Here is an 18,451-nt window from a genome sequence, read left to right as displayed (position 1 = left end):
CAGGTTTTCCTACTTACAAAGCATGTAGAGGTCTGTAATTTTTATCATAGGTACACTTCAACTGTGAGAGACGGAATCTAAAACAAAAATCCAGAAAATCACATTGTATGATTTTTAATTAATTAATTTGCATTGTATTGCATGACATAAGTATTTGATCACCTACCAACCAGTAAGAATTCCGGCTCTCACAGACCTGTTAGTTTTTCTTTAAGAAGCCCTCCTGTGCTCCACTCATTACCTGTATTAACTGCACCTGTTTGAACTCGTTACCTCTATAAAAGACACCTGTCCACACACTCAATCAAACAGACTGCAACCTCTCAATAATGGCCAAGACCAGAGAGCTGTGTAAGGACATCAGGGATGGGCTACAGGACAATAGGCAAGCAGCTTGGTGAGAAGGCAACAACTGTTGGCGCAATTATTAGAAAATGGAAGAAGTTCAAGATGACGGTCAATCACCCTCGGTCTGGGGCTCCATGCAAGATCTCACCTCGTGGGGCATCAATGATCATGAGGAAGGTGAGGGATCAGCCCAGAAATATAGGGCAGGACCTGGTCAATGACCTGAAGAGAGCTGGGACCACAGTCTCAAAGAAAACCATTAGTAACACACTACGCCGTCACAGATTAAAATCCTGCAGCGCACGCAAGGTCCCCCTGCTCAAGCCAGCGCATGTCCAGGCCCGTCTGAAGTTTGCCAATGACCATCTGGATGATCCAGAGGAGGAATGGGAGAAGGTCATGTGGTCTGATGAGACAAAAATAGAGCTTTCTGGTCTAAACTCCACCCGCCGTGTTTGGAGGAAGAAGAAGGATGAGTACAACCCCACGAACACCATCCCAACCGTGAAGCATGGAGGTGGAAACATCATTCTTTGGGGATGCTTTTCTGCAAAGGGGACAGGACGACTGCACCGTATTGAGGGGAGGATGGATGGGGCCATGTATCGCGAGATCTTGACCAACAACCTCCTTCCCTCAGTAAGAGCATTGAAGATGGGTCGTGGCTGGGTCTTCCAGCATGACATCGACCCGAAACACACAGCAAGGGCAACTAAGGAGTGGCTCCGTAAGAAGCATCTCAAGGTCCTGGAGTGGCCTAGCCAGTCTCCAGACCTGAACCCAATAGAACATCTTTGGAGGGAGCTGAAAGTCTGTATTGCCCAGCGACAGCCCCGAAACCTGAAGGATCTGGAGAAGGTCTGTATGGAGGAGTGGGCCAAAATCCCTGCTGCAGTGTGTGCAAACCTGGTCAAGACCTACAGGAAACGTATGATCTCTGTAATTGCAAACAAAGGTTTCTGTACCAAATATTAAGTTCTGCTTTTCTGATGTATCAAATACTTATGTCATGCAATAAAATTCCCTCATTAGTCATGGTATAAGTGTTCCCTCTGCTTTCTTGTCTGTGTGGGGGATTGTTTGTTTGTGGAGGTTAGTGAAGCTTGTGTATTGTGTATCGATTGGGAGTATTTTTCCTGTGTGCCTTGTATTTTCCAGTGCGCCTGTTTTGTGCCCTGGAGTGTGTTTGACGCATTTCTGCGTAAACCTGTATTTTGCGGATTAAAGCCTGTTATTCTGTGATTTACCCTCCTGCGCCTGACTCCTTCATCACCACCTCATCACAGAATCACACACCCGCTTATGGAGTTAGCAGGAGAGATGCACATGCCTGGAGTCGTGGAACGGGTCCAGGAGCATTCAACTATGCTAGCCAGCTTGGGTGAAGCGATGGGTCGGGTTCTTCAGGTCGTCCAACACCTGGAGAGGAGAGAGCCTGATCCTTCGAGACCAGCTGGTCAACCGGATCCCGCCACCCGGAGGGATCCAGATATCCCGACCAGGGGAGTTCGATGGGACAGCGGCGCTGTGCCAAGGATTCCTTCTCCAACTGGAGCTCTACTTCTCCAGCATCCGACCGGCTCCATCGGAGCAGCAGAAGGTGTCTGCCCTCGTCTCCTGCCTCTCGGGGAAAGTCCTGGAGTGGGCCAACGCGGTGTGGAACAAAGTCAACGTTATTTTGGGCCGGGAGGAGGCAGGCAGGGCACTCTCGCATCACCCCAGGTATCGAACACCCACACTCGTTCAGAGCCCTCTGCTGTGCACTGTAAAATACACATCTCCTTTCCTGAGCACATGGTAGTTCCCCAGTGTAAGTCACTAGTCGATTCAGGCGCAGCTGGGAACTTTATGGACAGGGCATTCGCACACCGTATAGGTTTCCATTGATTCCCCTATCCATTCCACGCCCTATCAGAGCACTTGATAGTCGACCATTAGGGTCCGGGTTGGTTAAGGAAGTTATTACCCAGGAGACTCATTGTGAGCAGGTTACTTTTTCCATTATTGAGTCTCTTGCTTTCCCTGTGGTATTAGGTATCCCTTGGCTAGCACTCCAAAACCCCACCTTCTCATGGACGCAGAGGGTTCTCACGGGGTGGTCGCGAGAGTGTCAGGGTAGGTGTCTAGGTGTTTCCGTTGGTGCAACCACGGTGGAGTCCAGACAGTACCTCCACCATGCGCATTCCCCCTGAATACCTCGATCTGGCGCAAGCGTTCTCTAAAACGCAGGTGACTAAATTACCACCTCATCGGGCGGGGGATTGCGCGATAAACCTCTGGGTAGACGGTGTACCTCCCAGGAGTCATATATACCCCCTGTCACAGGCTGAAACGGTGGCTATGGAAACATGTCACAGAGTCCCTGCGCCCGGGGTATATATGTCCCTCCACTTCACCCGCCTCCTCGAGTTTCTTCTTTGTGAAAAAGAAGGACAGAGGTCTGCGCCCGTGCATTGATTATCGACCACTGAACAGGGAGACGCTCAGATTTAGTTATCCTCTCCCCCTCATTCCTTCAGTGATTGAATCAATGCATGGGGTGCGCTTCTTCACCAAATTAGATCTCAGGAGTGTGTACAACCTAGTGCGTATCCGAGAGGGAGATGAGTGGAAGACAGCATTCAGCACAACCACTGGGCATTATGAATACCTGGTGATGCCCTATGGTTTGATGAATGCTCCCTCAGTTTTCCAGTCCTTTGTGAACGAGGTGTTTCGGGACATGCTTGGTCGCGGTGTAGTGGTCTACATCGATGGCATCCTGGTGCATTCCGCTACGCGCACTGAGCATGTGTCCCTGGTTCGCAAGGTGCTGGCCCGACTGTTGGAAAATGACCTTTATGCTAAGGCAGAGAAGTGTATGTTTTTCCAGCAGTCCGTCTCCTTCCTTGGATACCGCATTTCCACCTCAGGTGTGGAGATGGAGGGAGATCGCATTTCAGCCGTGCATAATTGGCCGACTCCAACCACGGTTAAGGAGGTGCAGTGCTTCCTTGGCTTTGCCAACTATTATCGGAGGTTTATCCGGGGCTTTGGCAAGGTCGCAGCTCCCATTACCTCCATGTTGAAGGGTGGGCCGTCCTGGCTCCGCTGGTCTGCTGAGGCTGACCTGGCCTTCAGCAAACTGCAGGGTCTGTTCACCTCAGCCCCAGTACTGGCCCACCCCGATTCATCACTACCGTTCGTAGTGGAGGTGGATGCGTCCGAGGTTGGGATAGGAGCTGTCCTGTCTCAACGCTCAGTTACGCCACCCAATCTCCGCCCCTGTGTGTGAGCTTCTTCTCGAAGAAGCTCAGCCCGGCGGAGCAGAACTACGGCATTGGTGATCGGGAGCTATTGGCTGTTGTCCGAGCCTTGACCGTGTGGAAGCATTGGCTCGAGGGGGCAAAACACCCTTTCCTCGTCTGGACGGACCACCGTAACCTGGAGTACATCCGGGCAGCGAGGAGGCTGAATCCTCGCCAGGCCAGGTGGGCCCTATTCTTCACCCAGTGTGATTTCACTCTATCATACATCCTGGGTATGAAGAACGTGAAGGCAGACGCGCTGTCCCGGCTGTATGACACAGAGGAGAGACCCAGCGACAACACTCCCATACTGCCGGCCTCCTGCATTGTGGTGCCGGTAGTATGGATGCGGATATAGAGCAGGCATTACGCACGGATCCCTCTCCACCTCAGTGTCCTGATGGGCTACAGTACATGCCTGCTCTTATCCGTGATCGTCTGATCTACTGGGCACACACGTCACCCTCCTCTGGTCACCCAGGTTACGGCCATACAGTGCGCTGCCTGACCGGAAAATACTGGTGGCCTACCTTGGCTAAGGAAGTGAGGGTGTATGTCTCCTCCTGCTCAGTGTGTGCCCAGAGTAAGGCACCTAGGCACCTCCCAACTGGTAAGTTACAACCTTTACCAGTTCCACAACGACCATGGTCTCACCTAAGTGTTGATTTTCTAACTGATCTTCCCCTCTCCCAAGGTAACACCACCATCCTGGTGTGGACCGCTTTTCTAAAGCCTGCCGCCTCCTTCCTCTGCCCAGTCTCCACATGGCTCTGCAAACTGTGGAGGCCCTGTTTACACACGTCTTCCGGCACTACGGGGTACCAGAGGATATAGTGTCTGACCGAGGTCTGGAAGGTGTTCATGGAATGTCTGGGGGTCTTGGTCAGCCTGACCTCTGGTTCCACCCCGAGAGTAATGGGCAGGTGGACCAGTAAATCAGGACGTGGGTAGGTTCCTGCGGTCCTACTGCCAGGACCGGCCAGGGGAGTGGTCGGTGTTCTTGCCATGGGCAGAATATGCCCAGAACTCTCTCCGCCACTTCCCCACGAACCTAACGCCTTTACAGTGTATTCTAGGTTACCAACCGGATCTGGCACTGTGGCACCAGCTTACTAACTACTGCCGATCCATTTATCATCACTCCATTTGTCTTGTCTTCAATCACACACACCTGGTCCTTATTCCCTCATTAGTCATGGTATAAGTGTTTCCTCTGCTTCCTTGTCTGTGTGGGTGATTGTTTGTTTGTGGAGGTTAGTGAAGCTCGGTGGAGCTTGTGTATTGTGTGTCGACAGGAGTATTTTCCAGTGCGCCTGTTTTGTGCCCTGGAGTGTGTTTGACGCATTTCTGCATAAACCTGTATTTTGCGGATTAAAGCCTGTTATTCTGTGATTTACCCTCCTGCGCCTGACTCCTTCATCACCACCTCATCACAATATTTGAGATTCTTCAAAGTAACAACCCATTGCCTTGATGACAGCTTTGCACACTCTTGGCATTCTCTCAACCAGCTTCATGAGGTAGTCACCAAGAACAGCTCAAATAAGCAAAGAGAAACGACAGTCCATCATTACTTTAAGACATGAAGGTCAGTCAAGCCAGAACATTTCAAGAAGCGCTATGATGAAACTGGCTCTCATGAGGACCGCCACAGGAAAGGAAGACCCAGAGTAACCTCTGATGCAGAGGATAAGTTCATTAGAGTTACCAGCCTCAGAAATTGCAGGCCAAATAAATGCTTCTACACCTGCATTACTAGCTGTTTGGGGTTTTAGGCTGGGTTTCTGTACAGCACTTCGAGATATTAGCTGATGTACGAAGGGCTATATAAAATAAAATTGATTGATTGATTGATTGATTCACAGAGTTCAAGTCACAGACACATCTCAACATCAACTGTTAAGAGGAGACTGTGTGAATCAGGCCTTCATGGTCGAATTGCTGCAAAGAAACCACTACTAAAGGACACCAAGAAACACGAACAATGGACATTTGACGAGTGGAAATCTGTCCGTTGGTCTGATGAGTCCAAATTTGAGATTTTTGGTTCCAACAGCCGTGTCTATGTGAGACGCAGAGTAGGTGAATGGATGATTTCCGCATGTGTGGTTCCCACCGTGAAGCATGGAGGAGGAGGTGTGATGGTGTGGGGGTGCTTTGCTGGTGACACTGTCAGTGATTTATTTAGAATTCAAGGCACACTTAACCAGCATGGCTACCACAGCATTCTGCAGCGATACGCCATCCCAACTGGTTTGCCCTTAGTGGGACTATCATTTGTTTTTCAACAGGACAATGACCCAACACACCTCCAGGCTATGTAAGGGCTATTTGACCAAGAAGGAGAGTGATGGAGTGCTGTATCAGATGACCTGGCCTCCACAATCACCCGACCTCAACCCAATTGAGATGGGTTTGGGATGAGTTGGACCGCAGAGTGAAGGAAAAGCAACCAACAAGTGCTCAGCATATGTGGGAACTCCTTCAAGACTGTTAGAAAAGCATTCCAGGTGAAGCTGGTTGAGAGAATGCCAAGAGTGTGCAAAGCTGTCATTAAGGCAAAGGGTGGCTACTTTGAAGAATCTCAAATATAAAATATATTTTGATTTGTTTAACACTTTTTTCGTTACCACATGATTCCATATGTGTTGTTTCATAGTTTCCATGTCTTCACTATTATTCTACAATGTAGAAAATAGTAAAAAGAAAAGAACCCCCCTTATTTTGTGTGTAACCAAAAAGGGAGAAGTGAAGTGATCTACGGTCATTAAGAGAGGTCCAGCCGACCTCCTGCTAAAGGATGCCGTGATGAGTATTAAACCTGTGATAAAGCGAAGTGTGTTATGATAAACTTTATCCAAGGGTTTTAGAGTAGTGGCTGCTATATTCTGATAAATGGTGATTAACCATAATCAAAAGCTGGCAGAAAGGTTTTCTGTACAACCTGCTTCCTGCTGTTTAGGGAGATATATTTCTATAAAATAAGCCTACTTTAAATCTCAGCTTCTTAACTAAACTGAACAAAAAATATAAACAAAACATTTCAAAGATTTTACTGAGTTACAGTTCATATAAGGAAGTCAGTCAATTGAAGTAAATTTGGCCCTAATCTATGGATTTCACATGACTGGGAATACAGATATGCATATGTTGGTCACAGATACTGTACCTTAAAAAAGAAGTAGGGGCGTGGATCAGAAAACCAGTTGGTATCTGGTGTGACCACCATTTGCCTCATGCATCGCAACACATCTCCATCCATAGAGTTGATCAGGCTGTTGATTGTGGTCTATGGAATGTTGTCCCACTCCTCTTCAATGGCTGTGCGAAGTTGCTGGATATTGGCGGGAACTGGAACACGCTGTCGCACACGTCAATCCAGAGCATCCCAAACATGCTCAATGGGTGACACGTCTGGTGAGTATGCCGGCCATGGAATAACTGGGACATTTTCAGCATCCAGGAATTGTGTACAGATCCTTGCGACATGGGGCCGTGCATTATCATGCTGAAACATGAGGTGATGGCGGCGGATGAATGGCATGACAATGAGCCTCAGGATCTCGTCATGGAATCTCTGTGCATTCAAATTGCCATCGATAAAATGCAATTGTGTTTGTTGTCCGTAGCTTATTCCTGCCCATACTATAACCCCACCGCCACCATGGGGCACTCTGTTCACAACGTTGACATCAGCAAACCACTCGCACACACGACGCCAAAGCATGGTCAATGGTTGTGAGGCCGGTTGAACGTACTGCCAAATTCTCGCTGGAAGCGGCTTATGGTAGAGAAATGAACATTTTATTTTCTGGCAACAGCTCTGGTGGTCATTCCTGCAGTCAGGATGCCAATTGCATGCTCCCTCAAAACTTCAGACATCTGTGGCATTGTGTTGTGTGACAAAACTTTACATTTTAGAGTGGCCTTTTATTGTCCCCAGCACAAGGTGCACCTGTGTAATGATCATGCTGTTTAATCAGCTTCTTGATATGCCATACCTGTCAGGTGGATGGATTACCTTGGCGAAGGAGAAATGCTCACTAACAGGGATGTAAACAAATTTGCAGCCGACATTTGAGATAAATACGCTTTTTGTGCGTAGCAACAATTTTTTGGGATCTTTTATTTCAGCTCATGAAACATGGGACCAACACTTCACATGTTGCGTTTATATTTTTGTTCAGTGTAGGTAATCTGTTTGTTTTCTAAATGTAAAATGTTTGTCAATCCAAAATCCCAGATATTTATAGGCGGGATTTACCTGCTCGATGAAAGAACCATCCAATGCATAAATGTGTAAACCATCTGAAATATTTATACGAGAATTAAAAAACAACATACATGTAGTTTTTACTGCATTATGTACCAATTTATCTGAACAAGGGCTTTCTGCAAAGCAACAAAATCAGATTGTTAAATAAAAAATGTGGGTCAAAGGTACTACAATGAGGTGGGCAGAAGCTGCAGTAGAAAAGGCTCAAGCGAATCAGAGCATGTGGATTTCTTCCTACAAATTCTTTGCAAGGCACTTAATACATCATTGACATAAAATGGTTCAAATGAACAAAAATAGGCCTGGAAATGCATCGTTCTCTGCTATTTGTTTAGAGGTGAATGAAGGACTCCATCTAGTGGCATTTGAGGTATTCAGAAACCATTCTTTCAAATAGGTGGCCAGCTGAGGCAAAATGGTTATTAAAAGCACCATAAATGTATATTTTATTTTTCTACCCCCTTTTTTCTCACCAAATTTCGTGATTACGATCTCTTCTCATTGCTGCAACTCCCCAATGGGCTCGGGAGAGGCGAAGGTCGAGTCATTTGTCCCCAAAGGCAACAAAATAGAAAAAATGCCAAGGGGAGTGAATACTTGATTCACAGATGAATTACCATACTTGATAATTTAAACAGGTTAAAACTCGCAGGGCCGCCGGGCCAGACGGAATACCAGGGCATGTTCTCAGAACATGTGCAGACCAGCTGGCAAGTGTCTTCACAGACATTTTCAATCTCTCCTTTTCCCAGTCTGTAATCCCAACATGTTTCAAGCTGACCACCATTGTCCCTGTTTCCAAGAACTTGCAAGGTAACCTGCCTACTGTAAATGACTATCGTCCCATAACACTCACATCTGTAATTATGAAGTCTTTTGAAAGGCTGGGCAAATCAATTTATAACATTTTGGACATGCGTTTTTCTGGATTTTGTTGTTGTTATTCTGTCTCTCACTGTTCAAATAAACTTACCATTAAAATTATAGACTGATCATGTCTTTGTCAGTGGGCAAACGTACAAAATCAGCAGGGGATCAAATACTTTTTTCCCTCACTGTAGGAGTACCTATTTCGTTGTTAACCGCTCAACACACAACAGCCGCATGTGCGAACTCCCTCAAATCGTTTGGAGAAAATATCCTTTCTATTTCATTCAGCTTTGTTCAGATGTATTCTTCACACTATAACATAATATAAAATAATGCCATGGAATTCTAAGCAAATCTTGTCTGCTAAATGAACTAGTGTAGCCCACATCCATTTGGCATGGACAGATCAGGACCTAACATAAGGACAACTCAGAGTATGCTATTCTGTTCTTCTGAAATAGACTACATTTTCTTCCTATCATGCTTCTTTAGACCTGTCTAAAATAAATAATGGATTTATTGTGAAGGTGTAGGCTATATTACATGGATTTATTAGACTTTTTCAAATGTAGATGTTCCAAAGGTCTACATCAGTGGCTTGTAGGCTATGTGTGGAAGCCAGGAGATGCTAAATGTGTTTATGTTAATCAACGGTCAATTACCGTGAGACCAATAGTTATTTGCTTGACAATCACCAGCTGACAAAAATGTTGTGACCGCCACAGCCCTAGGCCTACCTATGATGATGCTGTAGAGATGTTTTAACCATACGAGTCTGCTTATATGACATTCATTCTATCGATATTATACTTACACCAATGAGTTGTGGTTTTCAAACCTTCTGAGAAAATAGACACTTAGTTGGCAGTAAATCGAAAGTAGCCTCAGCAGTAAATACCAGGCAGCCTCACTATACCATTCCCTAGAGGAGATGGTCCTCGCTAACTCCATTCAACCAGCAGAAACACACAAGAAACCAAACATTTACAAGACGACACCTGTAATTTAGGAAATATTTCCACAGGCTTCCAGAAGCACAATTTGGATTCAGGTAGTTATTACAGTCTTCCACTGCGTGCTACCTGATTTTAAAACGGTCAGCAGCAGCAGTGAGGCCAGAGTGTGTGCTATGTCTGGTGACAGTTGAAAAACATGGGGAAGCCTCCCATTGCCGACGGCTGCGGGTAAAGCAAATTGATACCTGTGAAACTCATACAGTTGTAGGATTTCCTTCTATGCTTCTCAGTCAGGAGCATAGGTTTGTAATATGTCCATTTGGTTTCAGCACTTCTATGAGGGCTGGATGGAGCTCTGGCAATTCAAAGTCAAGTGCAAGGTATAAGAAAAGCCATAATGTGCAGAGTCCATGTCTGAGTGTAAATAAATATTATGTGTTCTACAAAAATATAAACGTAAAGGATTGATCCCATGTTTCATGAGATGAAATAAAAGATCCATAAGCACAAAAAGCTTATTTCTCTCAAATTTTGTGCACACATTTTTTACATCCCTGTTAGTGAGCATTTCTACTTTGCATAGATAATTAATCCACCTGACAGGTGTGGCATATCAAGGAGCTGATTAAACAGCATGACCATTACACAGGTGCACATTGTGCTGGGGAACATAACAGGCCACTCTAAAATGTGCAGTTTTGTCATGCAACACAATTCCACAGATGTCTCAAGTTTTGAAAGAACGTGCAATTGGCATGCTGACTGCAGGAATGTCCACCAGAGCTGTTGCCAGATAATTGAATGTTAATTTCTCTACCATAAGCCGTCGTTTTAGAGAATTTGGCAGTACGTCCAACCGGTCTCACAACCGCAGACCACGTGTGTGGGCGAGCGGTTTGCTTATGTCAACGTTGTGAACAGAGTGCCCCATGGTGACAGTGGGGTTATGGTATGGGCAGGCATAAGCTACGGACAACAAACACAATAGCATTTTATCGATGGCAATTTGAATGCACAGAGATACCGTGAGGAGATCCTGAGGCCCATTGTCGTGCCATTCATCCACTGCCATCACCTCATGTTTCACCATGGTAATGAACGGCTCATGTCGCAAGGATCTGTACAGAATTCCTGGAAGCTGAACATGTCCCAGTTCTTCCATGGCCTGCATACTCACTAGACATGTCACCCATTGAGCATGTTTGGGATGCTCTAGATCGACAGCGTATTCCAGTTCCCGCCAATATCCAGCAACTTCGCACAGCCATTGAAGAGAATTGGGACAACATTCCACAGGCCACAATGAACAGCCTGATCAACTCTATGCGAAGGAGATGTGTTGCGCTGCATGAGGCAAATGGTGGTCACACCAGATACTGACTGGTTTTCTGATCCACGCCCCTACCGTTTTTTTGTAAGGTATCTGTGACCAACAGATGCATATCTGTATTCCCAGTCATTTGAAATCCATAGATTAGGGCCTAATTTATTTATTTCAATTGACTGATTTCCTTATATGAACTGTAACTCTGTAAAATATTTTAAATTGTTGCATGTTGCATTTATAATTTTGTTCAGTATACATCTGAATCTTTATATGGCTCTGTTTCAGTCATGATATAGAAGCCTTGTCATGATATTGATACTTATTCTAAATTCCTGGGCATGCCACAATGGCTTTACCACACCGCTGGTGAATTCAGGGGATGACCAACAGTGAGTGTTCTTATCTCTAAAATGCTGAACATGTACGACACATTTCAGCCAGCAATTACCTTTTCTGTTTTCATGTGGGTTTTCACACGTTATCAGATACCACTGTGATATATTGGTTACATCATTGTGTACTGTGGATATTAATTGTTTCCATAGGAAAATGGCTTGTTTTAAAACTTTTTATTTGGAACTTTAAAAAAAATCTAACCAGAGGAAGGGTTTGAGGTTAATAGGTTTTAGAAAAGCTATGAAAACAACATTAAATACATCAAGAGACACTATGTTCACAAACCACTGGAAATAGACAATGTACAACCACAGAAAACATACATAGACACAAATTTGGATTAGACAGTCTTCAAGTATGCTAGCTACCCCTATTCTACAAACACATACATTTTCTACAGACAAACATAGTATTTAATGCGCACCTTTCACATAGTCTTCTATGGGACCATAAAACCTAGAGGGACTCATGTTGGGTTCCCCACATATATCACAGATGGTAAAATGATACACCTTCAGGCACTGTAACTGAGCGAATCTGATTCACTATTGCAGGTATGGATCTTTCTGTTGATAAGACACTAGTCGTCCTGCTTTAGCAGAATTTTACCATTGGAGATATGTTAGCACCTTGGGAGGACTGTGAGTATGTGTATGTATAACACATTAACTTGTTTCACTTTCTTCCAGTTCTAGCGATCTAGATATAGCATCTAGTTGAGATTTGTGTGTTATTTTTTTTACTTCTTCCTGTACTGACCCATGGCCATGTAGCTCCTGAGGAAGTCTTCAAACTGTGGGACGGCGTACTCGGGGGCAGCCTCCTGCTGCACTGGCTCGTCCTTGGGCTCCTTGGCCACTGGTTCCGCTGCGGCGGAGGCATCCTCGGCACGACGCAGGCGGCAGTTGTAGTCGTACTCGGGGTCACAGTCAGGATCGGGCAGGATCACGCCACTCTTGGGCTTGTTTGCCTCAGCGGTGAGGGGAGCAGGGGCAGACATTCCGTTGCAGGTGAAGTCGTAGGGGTGGCATTGGCGGGCAGCGGGGGCGTTGGGTTCATCACTGGCCTCCACGGGTGTGCAGCCCTCATCGTAGTGCATGTAGCAGTCGTGGCCCTCCTTGGTCTTCCCAAGGATGCCCAGGCGGGAGCGGATCTGGTACTGGGGCAGCGTTGGGGGGGCCTTACGAAGGGCAGCGGCGGCGCCTAACAGGCAGAATGGGTCGTAGCGCGGGTCACACGCCAGAGGGGCGGGCGCCGGCTTGTCTTTGGGTGTGTACTCCAGGACGGGCTTGGTGAGGCCGGCCAGCTTGGTGGCAGTGAGGGGGTTGCAGCCCTTGTCGAAGAGGGGGTTGCATTGCTGTTCCTTGGGGGCTTCCTTGGCAGCGGGAGGTGGGGCCGCTATGCTAGCCCTGCACAGGGGATCGGTGGCCGGGTCGCAGGTGGGGTACAGGTGGTAGAAGCCGGAGGGGGCCTTTTCCACCAGCTTTGGCCGGCAGTAGGGGTCCTTGGTGGGATCGCAGCCCAGGGCGGCGTAGGATGGGGCGGGTCCAAGAGCAGGCCTGTAGCCATAGGCGGCACGCAGGTGGTACTGCAGACACTCGGTGTCATCGGGGTTGCAGATGCGCAGCAGCTCCGTCTTCTGCTCGGCGGGGAGGAAGGGCTCCAGGACTGGGGCATAGTAGTAGAACCCTGTGGGGTTCTTCAGAGGGTGCGGTAGGAAGGGGGTCAGAACAGGCACTGGGGCGACCTTGACCGGGGCTGGGGCGGCAATCTTAGGGATCATGGGGAAGTGGCAGTAGGGGTCGATATAAGGGTTGCATACTTTGACTGTGGCGGTCTTGACGGGCGCGGGCATCACCACCTTGGCCTTGGGCTTGCTGGTGGACTCGGCGATGCATTCTGGGTCGTCGGAGTCGGCGCAAGTCTTGTAGATAGCACTGAGGTGGGTGAGGTAATGGTTGAAGGTGGGACCCTCCTCGGAGCGGTGCTTGTTCTGCAGGTAGGTCATGTACATCTTGTCCAGATGCTCTATCTATAAGGTGAAGACAGGGGAAAGACAGACTCCCATCAGATCCAGACCTTGGTTCAAATGGTATGTTTCCTTTCAAATACTTTGAGCGTTTGATTGAGTCTGTCTGGAATGCCAGATGGTTGAAGTTCACTTTTTGGACTGTTACATTGTGCAAGGAAAGCTCAATCAAGACTGTTAATACTGGCCAATTAAGATATTAGGGAGGCAGGTGCAGTACAAAGTGCCGCTTTATCTACTAGTGAATGAAGTGAAGTGTATGTGCAGGATGAAGATAAAAAGGTAGGTGTGAAACCAAAAGTGCATTCACTCAAAACAAAAATGATTGTGGAATGTTTGCCACTCACTCCTTCCTGGTTACCAGTATCCATAAAGAATTTGTACCATCCCCAGAAGTCAGGTTGACGCTTGAGGACGGGAATGGGAACGGGAAGACTCCTCTTGCTGCGGACATCACTGGATACTGCAGATGCTGGAACAAGAGAGAGAAAGAAAGCACATATTAAGAAGAGAATGTGGACTCATGAAGTGCCATATTAGAGTAAAGAAACACCACCAGTACACAAGTATGTGTGAGTACACCACTACATGAGTGTATTTGTGTATATACTGTAAGGATGTGTGTACTTGCATATAAATATCACAGTAAGTGAGTTTGCCGTTAATGTCTGAAAATATTTTGGTATGACATACTGTCCAGTAGTATACCTGCTAACATCCATGTTCCCCTTGTTGTCTCCTACAAACCAGTCCCCCTCACTCACCCTCCTCCTTCGCATTCTGCCACACCGGGCCAGCCCCCAGAAACTCTGTAAAACAACGGTAGGGACATGAGTCGACAGGAACCAGATGTTGTGTTCCCCAAATGAGGGAAAATGCTGGCCCTGCTAATTGACCCCTGGGAGTGCACGGCAGGAGACGGCGCTTAGAGGTACAGCCCAGGCAGCATATTGCCGATTAACCTAAACACACACGGATGCAGGCACACATACGCACAGACACATCACAACATACATACATATTCACACACACACACACACCTAGAAACACCCTTCCAACATAAATACATACCCCCCCGCACAAACACTCCAGTCACTTTGAACAGGATTGGGGGGCCTGAGTTTGTATGAGACTGCATGTGGCCAACTGGAAGTCAGTGGAAACCGTAAAACTACAAAGAGCATTGGGCAGCATACCCAAAAGGCCCCCTCACTCCATCCCACCCAATTAAACCTCCACTGTAAACGAATATGTTTAGGGGGGGGACCTGTTCCGATGTTCTGTACACCGTGTCTCTATACGTTAAAAGCACCAGGGGTTTTCTTCAGAAGTTTACGGCAGAAAGGAAAACGCCCTGTCAGCTGGTTCAGTTATGGTGAGACGTCTGTGGTGTCTCACCTTTACTAATGATGCCAAAGTGCAGCTCCAAGGCATCAGAGATGTACTGTATGTATTTTAATGGTGGGGTTGTGAAAAAGTTCTGATAGACATAAGAAATTGTATGTGTGCCCCTATGGCTGACACGTTGTCATCGACAGTACACGCATTGGTTTTATCTAGTGTACGAACAGCCCATCATTTTAGTGACATTGAAGATTGTTTACTAAGATCCATTTGTGGTAAGAATTATAATCTACTGTACTGCGTGTGCAATGCCTTTGGGCTACAGTAATGTGACTGATATAAAGTGTTTCGAGTCAGACAATCAGTCAGGCACGTCTTTCAGAAACAGTACAATATTATACAGAGCCATGATTGCATGGAGCTCTCATCTCCAACTAATAAAGCAATACCTCATGGCACAACGCCTCTCCCCCATGTGATCTACTTGTTGTGTGTATGTACTAACATGTATGTGTAACTGATAGATGCACACACACGCACAGTAAAATGTCATGTTTTTAAATGTATGTAAATTGTAAAGTATTTTGTTTGTAATGTATTTTTCGTTGTGTCGGAGCCCAGTAAGACTAGCTGTCGCCATTGGCGTCGGCTAATGGGTTCCTAATAAAAAATAAAAATAAAAGTCTCACTCACCTGGCAATAACACTACAATAATTCCAGTGTAGATCAGGGAAAATGTTAGTCTTCCTGCCCGTGCCATTTTCTGCTTTATCTGTTTCCTGAGGGCGAAGTTGGGAATATCCAGTCTTTATAAGGAACAATTGAGAGGGTAAGAGTTTTTCCTGACCATGCTAAAATGGGTGAGACTTTATACAAATGTTCATGAATAAGCATTAAAGAACAATTTCTAAATGAATATTTCCTAATTTGTGAACATTTATAAACATGTATAAGCATTTAAGCATTACAATTCATAAACATTTATAACATCATATTATATTAATTGTTTATTAAACATTTATACAAAGATTTATAAGTATTTATAATGGCTTATTCAAATGTTATTATAAAACGTAATAATAGTGTTCTCCTTTCAGTGCCTCCTGCACCATTTAACAATGATTTTCAAGTACCGAACGGCTCCCCTGGCGAACCAAATGTCTGCTTGTGTATGGTCATGTAAATTCATAAACTTGTTTATACAGGCCCAAGTCGCGGTCCTGTAAAGGGTCAACAATTAAAACTATCCGTTTCATTTGGTTGTTCTATCAAGGTTGAACGTTGACGACAGCTTACCTTGGAGCACTAATCATAGAGCACCAAAGGCCAGTAACTTCTCAACGAGGTCAGACTAGACCATCGTTTCTCAGATTCTTAAAGTCTTCAAAGGCATTGAAACTTAGAAAATGTAAATGTACTGATATCCTATGTATTCCAGCTATTGGCTTTACCGCTGATGGAGGGATTGACTTGACAAAATAACTTTATTTCTTTATCTGTTATAATGAAAATCCCTCTTCAGCTTTATTCCCAAACCAATACCTGAATCATTGAAGATTCTGAAAAGTAAACTCTGCATGTTGTTACTGGCTGACACTAACATATCATACAAAGAACTTGGTACAAAATAAGCTTTAGCCATGGTGATGTAAACCATTTAGATGAACTGTATATAAAGTATACATTAGCATACATTATACATCTTGCATGCATTACACATTTATAAGCACACCATTGAATCACACCATAAGCGTTGTAATCCACGATTTACCTGTTGTTCAAGTGAAGATCTGCCCTCCTGGGATGGCCTCAAGGAGCCAGTGGCTCTCTGGATTGATTGGTTTGGTGGGTGTAGCTAACTGAGCTGTGTGTACACCCTACCTCTCTGCTCCCCTGTATGGGAGAGGAGCGCTGGGCAACATTTTTAAGGAGCCTCTTGATCATTAAAAACAAAAGGCATGTCGTACGGCTGGAGCATGCTGTTACGCACTCCAGGATTGGCTCTTTCACCGCTGGCTGACTGACCAATAGGGGGCCTGTAATTACCCGCACTGAACAGCAAGACCCCTGGGTAAAAACCTGATTAACGAGGTGTAATTTTGATGTATAGCTTATTTGTTGACACCGATTTGGAATGTAGGGTTAAGATGTAGGGCATCTGGATTGCTCCCAATATCAATCAACCAACAATCAATGTCTTTGGATAGAATGGCCATTATTATGGATCTTAGAGCTGATTCAGGCAGCATGATTCTCTCAGCAAACCCCTAAAACCAGTAAACCTGTGTTGATTCTGGAATAATAGAATGTAAAGATCCCTCAGTCAGCTATACATCTAGCCTACTTTCTACTAGTATATCTCTCTATGTGCTGTGTCTCCAGCAGGTTTGTAGAGAAAGCCAGTCGTATATATCCCACTACACCGACTTTCCTCTTACACTGTATTTCCTGGAAACACTAATGAAGAGGGCGACTGCTGTCCAAGTAGAGGCCTTTATGAGCACACTGCCAACTCAGCTCTGCCTGATGTCAGGAAAAATGCCACGTAGAACCAGCTCAGTTACACTGGTCCCATTGGAATCAACTTGAAAGGCTTTATGAAACCTATAATGACCCTACATAAGGCCTTTGTAGATGCTTTATGAACCATTCATAAGGAAATGTTATGCTACATTGAGGGTGGAAAAAGGACTATTCCACATTTGCATAGTAGAATATGGATAATCAAATGAACCACACTTGACTTGTGCAAAGTGAAGATGTTACATGCTCAATATTCCCCTTAAAGGATGCATTTTACATAGGTCAATGAACCAGTTGCCTTGAAAAGAACTATAAGTTAATAGTACCATAATATAAATATGTCCAAGTTTTATATTCTTGGAAAATTCATGGCAAGTGATGTGTGCAAAGCCCATAAAGCGGCTTCATACCACTTGTGGAGAAAGAAACTCATAAAAAAACAGACCCTTGCTGTAAAAATGATGAGGCCCTACCTCCACTTTCATGTAAGCAGTTTTTCATATGTGTTCTCTTGCATGTTCGTATGTTGAACTACATACCACCAACAGGAGAAGAATACATGCACTGGGGTGTAGTCAATTAGGTGAAACGTTCTGAAATGTGCAGCTAGAAATGTAACGAATAGAGGAGTCATGATTATCTAGGCTACAATTCAAAAAAATAAGTAATACTTTCTCTCTCTCAACAAAGAACCCTACACCTACTGTAAAATATGGTAGTGGATCTATGATGTTAATGGGCTATTTTGCTTCCACTGGTTCTGGGGCCCTTGTTAAGGTCAACGGCATCATGAACTTCACCCAGTATCAGGACATTTTAGCCAAGAACCTGGTTGCCTTTGCCAGGAGGTGTAAACTTGGCCGAAAATGGATCTTCCAGTAAGACAATAAACCCAAGCACACATCGAAATCCACAAAGACATGGTTAATTGACCACAAAAATCTAAATGTTCTGCAATGGCCATCTCAGTCTCTGGACTTGACTATTGAAAACCTGTGGTTTGAATTGAAGAGGGCAGTCCATACGCGCAGACGAAGGATATCAAGGCTCTGGAAGGATTCTGTATGGAGGAATGGGCCAAGATCCATCCCAATG

At 45.4% G+C, this 18,451-nt stretch overlaps 1 protein-coding gene across 1 annotated transcript; it reads right to left on the bottom strand.

Moving 5' to 3' along the window:
* Positions 1–12,199: 12,199 nt before the first annotated feature.
* Positions 12,200–14,627, bottom strand: LOC311150522 (uncharacterized protein; the record flags this gene model as incomplete). Its single annotated transcript, XM_084188006.1, has 4 exons — positions 12,200–13,492; positions 13,837–13,961; positions 14,254–14,298; positions 14,561–14,627. 4 exons carry the CDS (start codon positions 14,625–14,627, stop codon positions 12,200–12,202), a joined length of 1,530 nt encoding a protein of 509 aa, XP_084044132.1.
* Between the last annotated feature and the right edge of the window lie 3,824 nt (positions 14,628–18,451).

Source organism: Coregonus lavaretus, assembly GCF_964263955.1.
Source record: "Coregonus lavaretus genome assembly, chromosome: 23".
Taxonomy (NCBI): Eukaryota; Metazoa; Chordata; class Actinopteri; order Salmoniformes; family Salmonidae; genus Coregonus; species Coregonus lavaretus.
Note: the sequence above shows the minus strand (reverse complement) of the source record. Positions and strands in the feature narration are given on the sequence as shown.